This window comes from Manacus vitellinus, unplaced genomic scaffold (assembly GCF_001715985.3).
Source record: "Manacus vitellinus isolate BGI_N305 unplaced genomic scaffold, ASM171598v3 scaffold_38_pilon, whole genome shotgun sequence".
In the NCBI taxonomy this organism is placed as follows: Eukaryota; Metazoa; Chordata; class Aves; order Passeriformes; family Pipridae; genus Manacus; species Manacus vitellinus.
The window spans coordinates 188,860-208,620 of record NW_021940526.1 but is presented as its reverse complement, the minus strand read 5'-3'; the positions used below and the strand labels follow the sequence as shown (position 1 = coordinate 208,620).

At 40.7% G+C, this 19,761-nt stretch overlaps 1 protein-coding gene across 1 annotated transcript in view; it reads left to right on the top strand.

The window, feature by feature from the left end:
• The window catches only part of PCSK2 (proprotein convertase subtilisin/kexin type 2), an 86,112-nt gene that overhangs the window by 38,129 nt on the left and 28,222 nt on the right, over positions 1-19,761 (top strand). Inside the window, exon 6 of the mRNA XM_029961630.1 lies at positions 16,411-16,487. Within this exon, the coding sequence (XP_029817490.1) occupies positions 16,411-16,487 (77 nt within the window). The remainder of the gene's footprint in view (positions 1-16,410; positions 16,488-19,761) is intronic.

The window sequence follows — 19,761 nt, the reverse complement described above, 5'->3', positions numbered from 1 at the left end:
TTGGATTTACCCCAGGGTTAATTGATGTTTTCTGTAATCTACCATTTCTTGTTCAGATGTGAACAGCAGATGGTCTTACCTGTCTTCTCTTTACATTTTGTTGACATCTCCAAACACTCCATACACTTCGTTGAGCCTCTCTCTCACAGGTTTTGGTAAATTGTCACCAGCTAATATGATAACAGCTCCCCCTAGCTTGCTGAGAGGCAAGTGAGAGCATATTTTTGGAATAATTATCACATAAGCAGTGAAGCAGGGAAATGTTCTACTTCTGTTGCGAGCGGCATTTGCCATTGTTTGCTAGAGGAACAAAAACATCGTTGAATAATCTTTTCAGCCACAAAAGAAATAAGAAATAGTACAGGCAATAAATTATATGCTGCAATATGTGCAGCAAAGCATAGTGACAGCACAAAGGATCTTCTTTCTTTTAGAAAATCTGTTTTTCCTTCATTAGCATGAATTTCTGAGTATGCTTTGGACTCCCTGCATGCCACCAAAAGGACCAGCAAACTGTTCATTGCCTGATCACAGTGATTCACCAGAACAAACCATCAATATCTCTACTAAAATCACTGGGACCTAGTTGTGGGGTTTTGTGAGTTGACAGAGCTCCACTGACATCTATTGAACCATGTGCTGCTTTGACCCTGATGATCACCCCAAAATCCCAGCTGATGTAATTGCCTGAGTCAAACAGAGTTCACGTGTAAATGGTGGGGAGAAAAATGTTACCCTTCCAAATCTAATATTTGTTGGAAATACTCTGAAGACCTTGAAAAGCTCCCAGTGTCTCTGCATGGTCATTAATGTCAACCCAGGGGATCCACAGGGATCGCAGAGCCAAACCATAGCAGAGTCAGGGAATGATTCCACTTGTCTTCATGAGACCCCATTCCTACAGTAGGATTTTCAAAAGACCCTGAGACACTTACACTGCCATTTCCTACTGCATTTCAAAGGCTTATTGAGCACATGCACTAGACACTAAATTTCAATAAACCCTTGCTGCTAATAAATCAAATGTATTTATTTTATGGGCAAACTCTGTGTGCTGCCCATCGTTGCTAGTGCCTAGTTTTAATTGTAATGTTGAAATAGCACTTATTATCAAAAAATAAAGAACAGAATAAACTTGTTTCAGGTTTTTCAGCACATCACTAATTAGATTTTGGGTTGGCTGGTTTCATTTGTGTTTTTTGGTGTTGCTTTGGAGTTGAGTTTTTGCTAACTGGTCTCTAAAATAAAAACACTTTATAACAATTAAAAATTATCAACCAAAACCTGGGATAAATTCATAATACGTCCTGCTAGCACTAAAAATGCAGTAAGAACACTGATGGATGGATGCTGTTGCAAGCAGATTGTGGCAGAAATTTCATGAAGAAATTGCTGAGACAGAATGAAGGAGAGATGATTTGTGTCACAGAGCTGTGTTTGCAGCTGAAAACTGGATTTCTCTCACTGAAAGATGTTATGCAATGGCTCTGCTAGAGCCCATTTTGAGAGATCTGGACTCTGAATGCTTGACAAGTTCTGGGGCTTGGTGCTTAGCACGATCCATGCTGGAGCTGCCACGGCTCCACTGATGTGGGCCTCTCCAGAAGGATCGACTGATTTACAGTGGCCGTAAAATATCCTCAAAACACAGCTCCTTTGGATTAAGAAGATACTAACACATTGTAAGTGTATTTGCCTGATATTATTTTCAGAGCACTGAATGCTGGCAAAAAGTTTCCAGCTTTATTATATATTAGAACCACCTGAAAGGGATAATCTTCAAGTTAAATGCACTCCTGATGTGTAAGCAACATGAGATGGTTCCAAAGACACTCCTTTTGCAAACTAACAACCACTCATTGTCCACAGCATTTATTTTTCTCTATAATCAATGTACTTAATTAATCAGCTGCACACTGAGAAAGTGCAAGGTGGCTAATTGCTTTAATCATTAAGCACTGGTATTAATTTTCACTTAAAGCATCATCTGTGGAAAGTAAATTAAGATTGTTGAAATGAGAAATGCACAGGGATGGAAGAGAGTAGTGGATATTTCTACATCAGTTCTGGCTGATGCTTTTGCAACTGGCTTGTGCTTCTCTCCAGGGTCTCTCCAAGTAAGTCTTTTGGAAATATTTTCTTCTTTTATTTAGGCAGGAAAAGCAGAGGAAAGATGTTGGTCTTCACTGTTTGCCGTGGAGGGAGCTGGTGTTGCTTCGATTGTTTGTTTGTTGTTTTTTTTTTCTAATTGTCTGCCTTTCTGCAGACCAATTAGCTTTTGGAACTGGCCAGAAATCTTCCATTAGAACAGCAGTTTTGCTAGTAAAGATGAGTGGTTTATAAAATTAAAGAGTCCACTGGAAAATTGAAGTGAAATATTTTTGTTTTGGATCAGTTCAACCTAATTTTAAATGTTTGACTTCTAGAACATGCTGAAATAAAACAGCAGCAACAAAATCCCACTCTGATGCATGGTCCACTTGGGAGAACAAGGTCAGACACACAGTCCCCTGGAGGCAATGCACACCATGGAATTTTAAAACCAAGTTCAGCAAATTGAAGGAAAGAGCTTTTATTTCCCCAAAGTGAAAATAATACATTTTGGGTTGAAAATGCTAAAAAAAAGGGAAGATTTTTCCATTTGAAAGCTCTTATTTTCTGTTTTTCTAAGAATAGTTATTTTAACTTCTCATAGTATGTGGAAATCTATGAATGTCCATCAGTATTCAAATGGAACTTAATTAAAATTTATACTGTAGTTACATTTTGGCTACCGAGATATCACCAGGGAAGTCTAAATTGGTGCATGTGGGGAATTGTAGTCCCTCAGAAAGCTTCATCAAAATCTGATGAGTGTTAGAGAGAGATTTTTGGGCCCAGTGATGATTTAGGCAAGGAGAGTTGCAAACCCACTGTTACCTAGTGGGCATGCAACTGGTTTTACAAGGAGAGTTTTGGCCAAGCCCTCTGGATAAGCCAAACTTGCAAAGCAAAAGAGGAGAGGAGAGCAGGGATGCTCAAGGAGTCCCCTTTCTCCTGCGAAACCATAATGACCTAAATACAGTAGATAAAGATGCAGATGATCTGCAATACTTTAAACATCTATCTTTCACTGAACTTGTAAATTAATTAGGTTAATTTGAAATTAATGTAATCTTTTCTGTCCTGGCACTTCATCTTGGCATGGTTGTTTGCTTTGCATTGTTTGATTTTAGTTGTAATTATTTTCTCCATATTAATACTTTACTTCTTGGTAGCTATGTAGGTAGTTAAGATATTTTTAAACACCTACCCTATTTCGGATTGCTCTGATTTAAATATAATTTTCTTAATTTCTGTTGCATTCCCAACAGAAGCAATAAGCATAAGAAACATCTCTTACCAGGGAACAAAATGGCAGCGCACAATGTCTAATAAAATTTTGGCCACACTGAAGTCACTGATAGTTTTTCTGTACAGTTCAGAGAAATCTGAAATTTGGCAGATACTACAAGTAACAGGTTTGTAATATTTCTTCTGCTGTGTATTCCTTTTTTTTTTTTTAATCATCACAGTAAGAGGCATCAGCTTCAATAGAGCAAATAATGATACCAAGAGCTGTGGAAACATGACTACCTGGGATAACATGTTTTGCTGTAGAACAGGAGCTTGTATGCAATGAAATTTTGGCTGCTTCCAGTACTATGTAGCTACTGTTTGGTGAAATTTAAATGGATGTGGTAGCGCAGACCGCAGTCACATGTCCCCTCTGTTTTCCTTACTTGTAAGCATTGATGTAGATTGGGGATTGTTGGAAATGTTTTGCAGGCAGGTTGTGTTCTGAATTTTATTAAATGAGGTGAATCTCTCTTTGAATATGTACCGAGGAGAGCACAAAGATTGTGCTGTGTTCAGGGACTTCATAATTTCAATGCTGGCACATGTTTTTTAGAATTGCTTCTTATGAGAAACTAAATCACTTTAATTCAGTGGCACTTAACTCAGTTGCAGAATTAGTCAACCATGATACCCTGTCTGACTGATGTAATTATGAACTTTTCTGTCAGTCAGCTAATGATACCTAGGATATTTCTTGAATTTACACATTGAGTAAATTATTGTAAAAACATTCACTGTGATTAAATATACTAATCTTTAGGAGAAAAATCTGGAATGATCATGTACTATTTAAAAGCATAAATACCTGCAGAATATACTATCTGTGGATTTCCATGAGAACATTCTGAAGATCCCACCTTCTCTTCCTGTAATTTTGGATTTAGCTGTCCATTGGTTTGGCTGATTCCACATGGAATAAGCAATGCAAACTTTTTAATTAATGCAAAGGCATATAAATTGGTGCATTAAAATCCCTGAGAGCCCAGCATGTCTTAACAGATATTCACATAATTAATACTCCCCTGGCATGCTCACAAACCATGCTAATGAGGTCAGCGTGCATCTGGAATAAAGCAGAATAGATCCTCAAGACCTTTTAACTCTGAGGCTTATAAATCAACCTGTGTTTGGTTTCTGTGACAGAAGAAATGTAGATAATAAGTTTGCATTATGTTTTTGAGTCTCTTCTCTGAAATTTTCACCTCCTTTTGGTTCACCTAAAATGTCACTTTTGTGTCCATTCATCTTCTTCAATATTTATGCAATTTAGGTGGAACACGAGCTGTGCAGTTATTAAGTTTCTTCTCTTGTTAGCTGAGAAACCTTTCACAAGAAGGAAAACATTCAACTGCTTTTCTGTCTCATCTGTTCTCACTTCTAGTTCCTATGCATCACCAGATTAGTTCTCCCTGTCCTCCCCTCTCCATAACCACTGCAAACCAGGTCTCTCTGTTGTAGCTAAACTCCCAAACCACCTAAGCCACGTTGATTTGCAAAGCCACAGTTTGTCAGTTCCATAACAAAGACTGGTGTTACCTCTGAAGGTGGTCACCCTTAACAACCTGCCAGGTTTGTTTTATGAATGCCATTACAACCACGGGCCCAGCATTCCTGCACTTAGCTGTGAGCATTGCTGACAACTGATCAGTTTTAACGAATCTGTGATGCCAATACCTGCTAACGACACACCACAGCAGAGTGTTGGCTCTCCCAGCCCAAGTGACTACTCTTTGCCCAGACTATGTCATGCTAAATGACTGGGCTTGAATGACTGCTGAGTTTGTATTGCAGGCTCTGAGCTATTGATTTTCTTACAATAATGGAAAAAAATTCTCCCTTATCCCCAACATGCCACTTAAGAGACCTTTATGCTGTGATCTGAATCTTGCTGTGCTTGGTGGGAGAGCCCATGGCAGATATTGGTAGATGTTAGATTGGGATCATTGACAGAAGCAGGAGTTTTTAGCTCCCCTTCTCTTCCCACTCATCGCTCCAAGAGGCTGTAAGTGCTGGCTGCCATCAAAACTCTGCAAAGACAACCTTTACTGCAGCTCAGCACCCAGCACATATTTGATGTACTGACAGACTTGTCAGCTATTTCTTATAGGAATATAACTAAGAATAATGGACCTGAACCTTATTTCTCTGCTGTCAGCTTTATAACTCTATTACTCTCTCAACTTCAGTAGGTCACACCAATACATAATCAGAGTATCTGAAAGGGGAGAAAAAATCCATGTATTGGAAAGGGAATGCGGGCCAGGTTTTTATTAAAAACAGAACACTAAAGCTAGGTGAAATTAGTGTTCACAGTATTTTTCAGTGAAAGTCATTGCACAGTTTGTATTTCCTACTATGGTAAAATAATCCAGTGGCCCATAAATCTCTAGCCACTCATATGCCAGTTTCCCCCCCCCCCTTAATTAAAGAAATCAAGGAGTTCATTCCATAATCTGAAGCTTTAAAGCTTTAAACTTACTGCTTGCCTTGAAAATATTTTAACAGTTACTACTTGCTTAATTTATTTGTGTTTTACTAATTTTATTGTTTTAGCCAAATAACTCCCTGTAAACATATCTCTTGGTATTTTGTGGTTACAGCTTAGGGATTCTTCTGCATCTCCTCTGAAAATTAAGGATTGTTTGGCTGAGCAGAAATAGGTTTCAGTGTTCTGTAGGTTAACTTGCCTTCAGAGCTTTGGCTCTGAGTAATTAACAACTGGCGATGTGCTTCAGGTTTTCTCCACATCAACCTGAAAACTGTGGAGCAGCCTAAGAATGCCAAGAGGTGAATCATGAAGCAGTGTCTCTATTATAAACACAAGTTCATTTGGCTGCTTACTTTTTAATAAAGTGTCATGCCGCCCTCAGTTTCTTACCTGTTTCCCTACATCAGATAAAGATGCAGGGGAGAGGAAATGAAAGGTTTTTCAATAAGCTAGTTTTATTTGTAAAAATTGATTAGAAAAAAAATTCTCCACCTCTTAAAAATTCTGCCCAACCTAAATTTTCTCTGAGTCTTTGTGATTCCTTTTTATTTTTGGTCCTCTTTAACTATATACCTCTGAGCCAAGCGTTAGCAAACAACCACAGGTTTAGATGGCATTTAGCTGGATGCATTTGGACTCTCATTTTGTTCACTGGAAAAACATTCAACAATCCTGGTACCTAAGAATGGAATTGCTAATTTCTTCTGTTCTTTGGAGCTGGAAAATGTTTGTGCTTAGTGTGCTATACAGCACTGCTGTACTGCCCATCTGCTTTATCCCCATGTGAAATAAAAAGCGTGTTTAGCTGCAACCTTTCTTTTTGAAGATGCTTATGTGCTGAAGAGCACCAGCCAGCAGTGTAACTCGTGTTGGTTCTGTGAATTTGTCTGCAGGGGAAGTAGGAAGGAAATTAGTGGGGAAAAGGTAAAATAAGTGATTCCGTGACATTGCAGTGTGAAGTGGTATTGTAGAAGGATCATCAGTTACTTGACAAAGAAATCTGTTTAATGTAGAAAAGAAAACAATTCGAGATTATCTTAGTGAAACTATTTTTCTTCATAACTAACTGTAGCTTTAAATGCTACCTTAATGAAGATAAATGTTAATGTGAGACTCCATGTTTTTTCCAGCTACCTTTTTTGTTTGTTTGTTTTTAAAACTAAGCAGTGAAAAACTTTCAGCCTTGCAAAATAAGTTAGATCAGAGATGGGACAGCCAACATGTCTTCCTATAAATTCAGAAGCTGGATTATTAGAATTCTTACTGCTTGTTATCTCAACTATTTTTACTGGTCTAAATAATAAGTAATCACCTCTTTGTTGTTTGCAGTCAATTTATCGTCTTTTGTCTGTAATTCTACTAGTTTTGGCCTAATCCCAGATGCTTGGTGAGTGTTGAAGGAATTGAAGGAAGAACTTTTTCAGTGATAACTACAAAACGAAATCGCCATTGTGGTCTGCTCTGTACTTGTTCGTTCTGTGGGCAAGCAGAGCCTCTAGTGAATACCTGAAACTGGAATACCAGAAGGGCTTATGGGCACTTCAGGTATTATTCTGGGCCAAGCACACTATTCCATCCATTTCAAGTGATGCTCTGATGTATTATTCGATGGCTGTTTTGAAAAGGAGAATAGCAGACAAGTGTGCTGCTGTCTTATTCATTATTCAAGATCTGGCTGGTGTTGTCTGGCTCAGTATTTTTACTTGTATGATGTACCTGTAAGAACTGTAATTTTTGTTTCTGGAGAGAGATGGCAAAACTCACCAACTGTGAATTTGCTCTTGAAGTTTAATATTTTCGAACACAACTTTGTATATATTCTCTGTGTTGACAAGGTCTTGAATACAGCTCTGAATTTGCTGAATAGTAATATAGGACATATCCATTAGTTCATGTAGAGGCACAATTTACGAAATTGCAGATTTTTTTCTTTTTCATTTCCATTTAAAACCCCCCACAAACCAAACCAAAATATAACAGTGTGCTTCCCATGGCAGAGAGGAGAGGGCTTACTGTATGACAGGTGACTGAGCAGCAGTGCCTCTGTTTTTCATTAATGACCTTTAAGGCTTATAGCACCTCTCCTAGGCTAAATATCATGTTGACTCCTTTTTCGCCTCCTGGTGAGCATATTCCATTTTCTTAAGGTTGTGTGTACAAAACTGAATTTCATTTTTCCACCACATGACATTGGGAGTTATTTTAATACAGTTTCTCCGAGATGTTCTATGTTGTAATTTGAGCCCGGGGGTTTGCTCACTCTTTGGAACAGTAAAGAAATCAAACAAGCGAAAGGTATCTTCTACCTGAGATCTCTAAAGATTTGTAGTTGCCTAAGAGGGTAAGACCAGATGTCATCTCTGTTAAAAATGTTTCTCTTCTTTGAAAAGATACAAATCTCTGGGCTAAATTCGCCAGTGCTTTAACGTCATGAGTAGAATCAGACTGTGACCAGTGGGATGTGTGTCTTTAATTGTATCCTGGATTAAGTAGCATGTGGGCATAGATATATTCCTCGAGTTACAGAGAAAAAGAGAAGTATATGTGAATTACGCTACAGAGGCCTGTAAAGTCATATAAAAATTTATGGGCTTGCTGCATTATTCAAGGTATATAATTTTATTACAGAGCTGAGCAACACATGGGACAACTGATTTACTGTTATAGTCATATTTTACAAAATGAATGTTTTCCACAGAAGATTTTACTGCATATATTTAAAAAAGTACAGGGCAATTTTTGGAAAATTCTGGTCTAATCTTGTTTTTAAGGAAAGCAGAATTTTATACACAGGCAAAAGTTTAATCATTTGTGCCATGGTATACAAGCTGTTACTTAATAAATGATTGAAAGGGTCTCATCATGTGATCCAGTACTCTTCTGTTAGCATTTTATTTGGCATAGAGGCTAGAAAGCAGAAATAGAGATATGCCTTAAAAAGCAATACCATTCCTCTCTGTAATAGCTTTTTTTATTATGTAATAGGTGTTTTTCGTAAGTAATTGTGTATATATGGTGACTGATAAACATCAGGTTCAAATCACTTTGCAACAATGAGCTGGTTTTAATTGAACACCAGGGATAGGACTCATCTTGTTCTAACACTGAGTCCTTAATGACTAAGCTAAGACTAGATGCCAGTCTGTGATCGGTGTCCAAGATTGGTGGCTTGAGTCCTCCCTGGAGGAAAAGATCTGGCAACTACCTTAGATATTGAAAACCAAGTGAAAGACACTTCAAGTCCAAGAGAAGGAACTGCCAGTAGGTTAGTTTGGCATTAAAACTGGACACTGAATCACCTGAGTGGAAAAGCAAAGTGTTTTCATTTCAGTGTGTTGTTGCAGATTCTCATCTGCACTGCTTTTGATTGCAACCTCCCAGGGTCCTACCCTGATTAATTCTCCATGTTAGCGATAAATTCTCTCTTGCTGCCTGCTGGGGACTCCAGCCTGTGGAGGAGAATGGCAGACCACAGATTTTAATAATTCACTTCCCAAAACACAAGATGAAATATTTTAGCTATCCACCGAAGCAGTTTCCTTTTTGGTGCAGTGTTGAAACTGATTTAATTTCTCACTTATGGTTAAAAAATAAAATAAAAAATTAACAAAGGCTGAGACATATATTTGTGGATTTGATCTTTAAATTAGGAACTTAAAGCAGCCCATTTGTACTTGTCTCTGATGTTTCATTACCCATTTTACTGCTTTCATAGTGTGGGTGGAATATTCCTCACTGTCTTTTCTCAAAGACCATAATGAAGATAAATTGTGCAGTCAGTAGTTGTTTTCTTTCAAGAATTCTTCTTAATTTTGCCCTTTGTGGATGGTTCCTGCAACATTAGGTATCTTTTTCCTTTGAGTGCAGTAATCCAAAATGAAGCGAATGAGAGGATGTGGGAGATGCTGCACAACTTTGTTCATAGCCTGCCTGAAGTCACCTTTCCATAAGCTGGTATTGGGTTACATGGGATATACAGCAGGGCTGCAATCTGCTGTAGGGTGTCTGAATCATTCAGGCTGGAATCCCTTTGTCTGTCACTACTATGGCACAGCTAGAAGGGCTTTCCATCCATAATTTTTGTACAAGGGAATTCTAGAGTCAGGAGTGGTTGGATAGCAAGTGCGAGGTGCTCACATGTCTGGTGATGTCCTGAAAACTCAGCCTCACCAGACCCCCTTTGGTCTTAGGCTACGTAAGTAAGACTGCATTTTTTCCAGATGGGAAAATAAAACACAGCTGACCTGTGACTGAGTTTAAATTTTCATTTGTACAATATTTTTAGAATGAAGGCAGTTCTGAGTGAATATGAAGCTGGCAATATATTGAAATAATTACATTTAGTACTGAGTTAGGTCATACCTAAAAGATATGATCAGAAATCACTGGAACTAAGCTTTGTTATTTGCAGTCTGAATAGCTTCCAGGCCTTGTCTATTCCAAGGAAGTAATGCAAGAAAATTTCTTTAGTTTGTGATTGAAATGCATTTCTCTCCAAAGGTTGCCAGGGTAGGCTCTATGACAGAGTAGGTTTTATCTGCTAATTAAATTACTCAGAGAGAGTCACCATTTCTCTTTTGACTTTACCATAGGATGTGGTTCTCCAGTTTGTCCTACTGGAATAGATACTGTATTAGTAATAAAGACTAAGACTGGATCTTCTGTTGACAAGCTCATTTCTTTTAAATGCCATGGTGTTATTGTTTACTTTGGCTGAACCCCCGGTGTCCACCAAGACTCTGCCCAACCACCCCTCCAGAGGGAGAAAGGAGGAGGGAAGGGGGGAAAGGAAAAAAAACTCGCAAAACTGAGGCTGCTGAGAAAGGCGGTTTTATATTTACACAGAAAAGAAAAAGAGAACTATAAGCACTATACACATAGGGAAAACTAACAATAAAGACTACTTCCCCATGAAAGGTGTTTTCCTCCTCCGAATACTGCCGTCTATCCCATGCAACTGTCCCGGAAGAGAAGAAGGAAGTTGTTTCCTTCTCGTCTCTTTATATCTGAGCTGCCGTAACATGGTATGGAATAGCTTATTGGTAAAATATATATCAGGTGACCTATCCTAGTTCCATTTCCCTCCCAGGAAGGGTTACAAACCCACTACAATCTCCACCCCTTATTCCATACCATTTTACATCACACTACGTCCCATATTCTCCTATATCCCATGCTTATACAGGTCTTGTCTTCTACGGTTGTCTTATCGTTGAGCACTAGCATCAGCTTAGTTTGGGTCTTTATTGTCTGGTGACTTATTTCCTGCAGCATACAACTCAGAATATGAATTAGTTTTTTCCCAAGGTTAAATCTCCTTGAGGCACACACTGGGTTTCTCATTATCCACCAAGTATATCCTGGTCCTTGAGCAAAAACAATCCCACAAATGGGTTTGCCTTTGCTCAAGGGAGGGTTAACCCAAACTGCTTTACCTAACATACCTCTGAAGTGAATTACTGGGACTTTATCTCCATCCACAGTGTGAAGGGACTCTGACTGGGCAGGGCCAGCTTGATTGATGGAGCATCTAGTGTTGACTTTGCTACATGCTGATCCCAATTCTTGAAAGTCCCCCCACCCAATGCCTTCAGAGTAGTTTTCAACAGTCCATTACACTGCTCAACTTTTCCAGCTGCTCGTGCATGATATGGGATGTGATATACTCATTCAATGCCATGCTCCCTTGCCGAGGTGGTAACTAAACTGTTTTTGAAATGAGTCCCATTGTCTGACTCAATGCGCTCTGGGGTGCCGTGTCGCCACAGTACTTGCTTTTCAAGACCCAGAATGGTATTTTGGGCAGTTGCATGAGGCACTGGATAAGTCTCTAACCATCCAGTGGTTGCTTCCACCATGGTGAGCACATAGTGTTTACCTTGGCGAGTCTGTGGCATTGTGGTATAATCAACCTGCCAGGCCTCCCAATATCTATACTCATCCCAACCTACATGGGCATCTACATGGCGGACTCTCACAGTCAGCTTCTCAACTCGAGTGGCAATGTCTTGCCACAAATCAGCAGCCCAGATGGGTTTTACTCTACACATCCAATTAGTCTTCTTCCATCAATCCAATCACCTCTACAGAGCATTGGCTATCATCCACAAGTCAGTGCAGAGGCAAAGCCTTGGCCATTTCTCTCATTCAGCAATGTCCAGGGCCAATTGAACGTCTTTCAGTTCTGTGAATTGACACCTTCTCCTTCAGTAGCTTCTGCCACTTGTCGGGTGGGACTCCAGACAGCTGCTTTCCACTTCCAGTTCTTCCCTACAATACAGCAAGAACCATAAGTGAAGAGGGCATAATGTGTTTCTCCTTCAGGTAACTGATTGTATGGTGGAGCTTCCTCAGCCCGATCCACTTGTTCTTCTTCCTCCTCATCTGCCAGACTGAAGTTTCCACCTTCAGGCCAATCTCTAGAATTCCAGGGCGATTCGAGTTTCCGATTCAGGCACATGGTATAATCAAAGCAATCCACTTACTCCATGTAGCATCAGCAGCATGATGTGTAGAGGGCACTTTTCCCTTGAACATCCAGCTCAGCACCGGTAGTCGGGGTGCCAGGAGAAGCTGTGCTTCTGTGCCAATCACCTCTGAGGCTGCTTGTATTCCTTCATAAGCCACTAGGATTTCCTTCTCCATGGGGGTGTAGTTGGCTTCAGATCCTCTGTAGCTTTGGCTCCAGAAACCAAGTGGTCGGCCTCGCGTCTCACTAGGCAGCTTTTGCCAGAGGCTCCAGGAGGGACCATTATCCCCGACTGCAGAATAAAGTACATTTTTCACGTTTGGTTCTGTCCTGACTGGTCCAAGGGCCACGGCATGTGCAATCTCCTGCTTAATCTGTTTAAAGGCTTGCTGTTGTTCAGGACCCCATTGGAAATCATTCTTCTTACAGGTCACTGAGTAAAGAGGGCTCACAATTTGGCTGTACTCAGGAATATGCATCCTCCAAAAACCTATGGCCCCTAGGAAAACTTGTGTTTCCTTCTTGTTAGTCGGTGGAGCCATCACTATGATCTTATTGATGACTTCTGTTGGAATCCGACAATGTCCGTCTTGCCATTTCACCCCTAGGAATTGAATCTCTTTGTCAGGGCCCTTGACCTTACTCTTTTTGATGGCAAAACCAGCTTTGAGAAGAATCTGGATGATTTCCTTTCCTTTTTCAAAAGCTTCCTCTGCTGTGTCCCCCCATACAATAATGTCATAAATGTATTGTATGTGTTCTGGAGCCTCACCCTTCCCTAGTGTAGCCTGAATCAGTCCATGGCAGCTGATGGGACTGTGTTTCCACCCCTGGAGCAGTGGGTTCCAGGTGTACTGCACTCCCCTTCACATAAAAGCAAACTGTGGCCCACACTCTGCTGCTAAGGGGATGGAGAAGAACGCATTTGCAGTATCAGTGGTGGCGTACCACTTCATTGTCTTGGACTCCAGTTCGTACTGGAGCTCCAAAATATCTGGTGCAGCGGCACTCAATGGCGGGGTAACTTCATTCAAGCCACAATAGTCCACAGTTAGTCTCCATCCTCCATCAGATTTATGTACAGGCCAGATGGGGCTATTGAAGGGTGAGTGGGTCTTGCTGACCACCCCTTGGCTCTCCAGCTCTCGGATCATCTTATGGATGGGAATTGCAGAATCTCGGTTCGTTCGGTATTGTCATCTATGTACTGTTGTAGTGACCATTGGCACTTGTTGATCTCTGATGTGCAACAATCCCACAATGGAAGGATCTTCTGGGAGGCCAGGCAGGGTAGATAATTGTTTAAATTTCTCTGTAACCACTGTAGCTACACCAAAAGCCCATCGATACCCCTTTGGATCTTTGAAGTATCCTCTTCTGAGGTAATCAATGCCAAGGATGCAAGGGGCCTCTGGACCAGTCTCAATGGGATGCTTTTCCCATTTGTCCCCCATTAAACTCACTTCAGCCTCTAGCACTGATAATTCTTGACATCCTCCTGTCACTCCAGAAATCCAGATGGGCTCTGTGCTTTTATGCCTTGATGGCATCAAGGTGCACTGTGCACCAGTGTCTACTAAAGCTCGATATCTGCAGATCCGACGTGCCAGGCCATTGAATCTGCGCAGTCCAGTAAACCCTATCGTCCCTTTCCTTCTCCTGGCTGAAGGCAGGGCCCCTCTATTGTTCCTGATCAGAGTATTCACTGTCTGACCTTTGCATTGCCCAATCAGAGGTCCCCTCATCAGGATCACAGGAATTTATCTCAGTCTTTTTGTGTCTCAAAGGTTGCTGATTTCTTTCCAGGGCCTCTGCATCAACTGCATGGGCGACTTTCTTACTAGCTTTCTTCCCTCTTAATTCTCGTAGCCGGGCTTCTCATCTCTTTATATCTGAGCTGATGTAACTTAGTGTGGAATAGCTTATTGGTAAAATATACATCAAGTGACCTATCCTAGTTCCATTTCCCTCCCAGGGAGGGTTACACCCCCCCCCCCGACATGGATGAAGCCTGGCCCCTTGCACAAGTCCTTTTCACTGCCTGGATGCTGTAGAATCCAGACTTCCTCTGTTGCATTAAGATGGGATACCCAGGCACACTGGTGAGGCCCAAAGTCTTCTAGCTCAGGATCCTGCCTCCAGCAGCAGCCAGTGCTGGATGCTTGGGGAGCAGCATGATCACCCAGTCAGAGGCTGTGCCTCCCTAGCTTTTGGCATTCTGGTTTATGGACTCCTGGAGAAGGAGAAATTGCAGCCTAATACTCCATCCACATTTACCTTTCACTATTTTATCTAACCAAATTTTATTTCATTCAGGCTTTTAACCTCTGTGTTGCTGGGCAGCAGTGAATTTTGTAACTCATTACATGTTCTGTAGGAAACTACTTATTTTGTGCTGCTTCTAAGTCTCCCCTCTGGTAATTTCAATAGATTCCTATTAGCCTTAGTATTATGAGGAGTAGTAAATAATAACTCCCTGTCCACCTTCTCTGTACTCTAATGATTTATAGACAACTGTCAAATTCCCCTTTTTTCCCTGGCTGAAAAGTCGTGTTCTGTTTACTCTTAGCTCATGCAAACCTATGCCATTCAAAGTGCTGTATAAGCAGTTGTGATAATTAAAAGAGGTAAATTAATCAGACACCTGGACACATAGAAGGACTGAAGATTTGTGGCTCTAGCTGACAAGATTGGAAGGCATCTTCAGGCTGAAAATCAAGGTCTTAGTGAAAGATAGGGAGGGATCAAGAAGGATCTCAAAAAGGGATTCAGCTGTGAGCTGGAGGAGAGCATCAAGCCATGTGAGAGCCATTCTGTTCCATCAAAATGCTGAAAAATATTTGTTGTCTGTGCTGAATATAAGCAACCAGGCTTTCTGAAATGAGCATCCAAAAAACCCAGCTGTGCAGTAACTTAAAAGATACTTAGTTTTACCCTACAAGTATCAAGGACAATGCTGTCCCTTGTTCATTCTTTTTGGGGGTTAGGGATTTTGAATCTAAACCCCAAACACTTGGGTGCTACCAATGGACTGTCTATTCCTGTACCCCAGGAACTGAGAATCAGCTGAAGGGGAATGTTTTTAGGAGCAAAGCTATTCATACACGAGTCTCAAATTATCTTCAACAGCATGCTCAGCCAAATCTTAAAAGGAATACAAGTACACATTAATTAAGAATTAACATAATTCTGTTCCTTGAGTATGGTGATTATTAAAATGTAAACTCAGTGAACATACACTTGAGAGGAAGCTGCCAAATATTTTTAAAGCCTAATTTTCAGTCACCCTTTATTTATTTTTTGATTAAGAGAGAAGAAAGAAGATGGCACTTGACTTTCTGAAACTTTCCATTTACTTCTTAGATATAGCATCAAAAAGCTCCTGAGTGTCCTTAGCTGCTGATAGGGCAAATCAGGAATGATTTAGATTTACATGGAAAGCACAGACATGGGATGACATTTTGAAAAGCACCCAAAAGGCACATTTGTGAAGCTGTTCACAAGCTAAAGGATCAAGAAAATATGCAAGGGGATTTTCAGGCGTATGTGCTGACCATTAATGCAGCTTTCACAGTTGAACTTTGAGAAATTTACATTCTTAGGCATTGAAATGCTTTTAGAAATCTGGCTGTTGTAGTACCACAAATGAGTTTTTAAAAAATAATTCTATTTCAGAAGACCTATGTGTCTGGTCACTTCCAACACTGTCTGGAAAATACGATTAAACCTTTGCTTTGCCACACCAAGGTTAACACCTGAATACTCTTGTAAGTGTTGATGAAAAGTACCTCAGCAGTGACCTGAGCTCTCACACCACCCTACAATTAGCCACACTGTTTTGAAATACCAGTGGTCTGCAGGAGGCTTGGCTCTCCAGAAAGCATCTTTTCCCAGACTTGCTGGTGTGGGAAATGGGAAGTGGCACAACAGGGACTGGTTTCTGTTCAGATGCGTCTTGCAGAATGAAGAGAATGAAGTTTGCCGATGATTGTCAGCTTCCCCTTCAGTTTGTGTTTCACTTTCCCCTGTGTGTCTGGTTTTCATCTGACTTTCTGAACTTCTTTGTGTTTTGCAGAATGCCAAAGCCAGCTACGACTTCAGCAGTAATGACCCCTACCCCTACCCCCGCTACACAGATGACTGGTTTAACAGGTAAGTGGATTTTAGGCAGGCTTGCCCTTCACTTTGGTTTGCTTAAGAAATTCTGAGTATTTGATGACATTTGTGAAATGGCTGTTTTCTGCTAAATTCAGCGGTCACCAGAACAGACACTGCAGTCTCACTATTGCTTGAAAATTAGAGGTTACTTATGACTTCATTTTTTTAGGTAACCTCTAAATAGCACTGAACAGCCATTTTATAGTTTATAAATGAAGTTGTTGCTTCAGAAGAGTGTATTTTTAGATTGTTTGAATAGGTGAAAGCTACATACCTTTTTGTCAGCTGTCCTAGGACATTCCAGTAAACCAAACTGTATAAACTGGTTTCCCATCAACTGTGTCTGAGGAAGTATTACTGCCAGCTAATTTTAAAGGCAAGTAAGCTGGAGAGACTAAAGATTTTTTTTTGGGGGGAAAAGTCTTTTCATCTCATTGTAGGCTAAGAAGGTAGAAAAGCAGCATGGTACAGAACGACCAGTTTAAAAACAATTAGATTTTAAGTTCTGAATCATGTATTTTCACCTTGATTTAAGGGCAACGTACAAGAGTAACATTTTTCTAGCTACTGGAGAAGTTCAAGTCCACATACAGTGACTGGAAAGCTGCTCTGTTTTGTTTATAAACTTGGAATCAACAGTGCAGCTGTGCTTGTTGTGTTAATTGTCCTGAATACATAGTGAATGCCCAAGACCCATTCCTTCTTCAATATGTTCTGAACTTGGCTCTGAACTTAGCCAGTTTTCAGCAGGAGAAGGACTGGTCCTCAAGGTATGGTGTAAATAAGAATGGCCCAAAAGAGAAGACTTCAGATTTTAGAAAGTGTGACTTTTTTGGTTTCCCTAAACTTTTTTTCTTTCCCACATGGCATAGAAACATGTGACAGATTTTACAAAACATGTGTATCCCAAGTTCTGCATTTGTCCCATGGAAAAGCCCTTTCTGACAGCTCCTAGCAAGACATTAGTAGAGTCAAGGGTGCAGAGTCCAAGGTACTCCCACAAGGTGTGATTATAACCTGGTGATCTCAGCATACAGCACCTCTGGATCTGCCCTGAGGTCTCAGCAGGTTCCAACTTGGATTTTCAAAAAATTGTTTCAGGACTTTTTCAATGAAATTTCCAAATGTCTTCTAGGCAGATGTTGCCAGTATTTATGTAACAGCGGTGCTGAGGATTTGAAAACTTTTCAAGGTTTCAGGGCTCAGTCTTAGTGCTTATCAAAAAAATATTTCAGGCCTATTTGTTGTGGTTGGGATGACTGACTGGTCTTTGAGTTTTGGAGGGGGTTTTTTGTTTTTATTTCTTAAGAAGTCAATTGTAGTTCTGTCAGAGTGCCACAACGAAGAAGTACCTGTGCTTCCACCTCAAACAGAGGCCTCCTGGAATGGATCAAACAGATTTAGTAGCTGTGATGTCCTTCTTTGTAGTCCTGTCATTTTTCAGCTAAAGCAAGATCCCAAAGAGATTTCTCCTTCATTTTGGGGAAGGACATCTAACATTTTTAAAGTAGTATGAATCCAATTGGTGAAAGGAAAGTCAGAGAAGAACTAGGGCTCTAATTTGTGAAGGTCTACTGCCTTTCTGGCTTTATTTATGCAAAGGATCATTATAGGAGAAAGATATCACTTAGCTCTGGAGAGGAGGAAAATTAAATTTAGTTTTAGTGGGTAATGGTGGCTTCTGTCGTTTTCAATGTGGAACTGCATACAACTGTGTTCTGCCAAGCCCCATTAACACTGATTGTGCTGCTGTCAAGTATTTTATAGTGGGGTCCAGTCTGCAGTCCTCGCCTGTTCTTCAAAGTGGCCCTGGAGGGAGAGTTACCTCCTAAAGCCTCTTCAAACAGACCTCAGGCATCCTGAATGTGGCAGAGGTCATGGTCTCTGGTCCTAGGTGCCTCTGGCTAATTTCAGACACTTAAGTGAAAAAGTAAATGGTCACTTTTGACCCAGTCTGTGGTAATTAAGAACATAATTCTGGTTTTCATAGAACTGCAACACTTTCTTCTGTATCTGGAGGGAATGGGGAGCTCAAGTCAGCAAGTCAGGAGGAGGAGAGCAATGGAGAAATTGCTCTGCGGATTTACTTCACTATTCTTTTGAGAAAAAAAAATTGGTACCTAGAGTGTATAGTATTCTTTGCCAGTGAACCTCTGTGATGATGGGACTCCCTACCCCTGGTAGTGTTCAAGGCCAGGTTGGATGGGACCCCGAGGAGCCTGATATAGTGGGTGGCATCTCTGCTTGTGGCAGGGAGATTGGAACTAGATGATCTTTAAGGTCATTTCCAACCCAAACCATTCTGTGATTCTGTGAACCTTGAGTTTTCTTTCATGAGACGGGGAATTTTCTGCCTTGCAAGGTAAATCGTGGGAGCAACACATGCAGTAAAGCATCCATTTCCTGCCTTCACAATATAAGAAAGCTTTAAGATGAAAGATTTCTTGTTTTCTCCAGATTAAGATGCAAACCAACACACTGTATTCAGCTGTTCAGGAGTAGTTGTGACTGTTTTTCTCTGCATATTTCTTTGCTTATACAGTTAATTGAGTTGATGTATTCCTATATAAGCTATTACCATGACTTCTGACTTCTGAATTATTGTTACTGGTAGGTTACAACTGTCTGCTCTGACAGTCTGTCCATATGTGTAGCTCTACAAGTGCATCTGGATAGGGAGTGATTACACAGAAAAGCTATTCAGAGAAACCTGCAATAAAGGCTCCATTTTGCTCTGTTTGCAGTCAGTGATGCACCTCCCATTGAATTTAATGCATACAGGAGAATCAGACTCAAAACAGGATAGCATGATATCCCTTTTTCCTTGAAGAATGCGTTTCTCTGTGAGCAATTCAAGTGATTTGTGGAACAAGAAGCAGAGGACTGATCACCCAGGGGCTTTTGTGAGGTGCCAGCTGCATGTGCAAAGTGTCATTAGACTTTAATTAAAAATGGGAGGTTTTGCATGGAGTATTTCATTAATCACAGCTGCTCTGCTTGTAAGCACAGATTCCCCTTCCACTTGGTGCTTTTTAAGGCTGCTGGAAGCACTTTGGCCTTTCCGTCTAACAGCCAGTGGCCTATGAAACCAAGCTAGGTGGATTTTAGAAGGGCAGAGTGTGGTGCCTCAGAGAGGGAATTGTAGTCAGGCAGTTCAGCTGCTGCTACAGGCAGAGGCATATGGGTGGCTGGGCAGCCAAGGGATTTATTTCCATGCTTACTGTACTCACTGCTTGGCTGTGTTCAGACCCACAGCTTGGGGACCAAG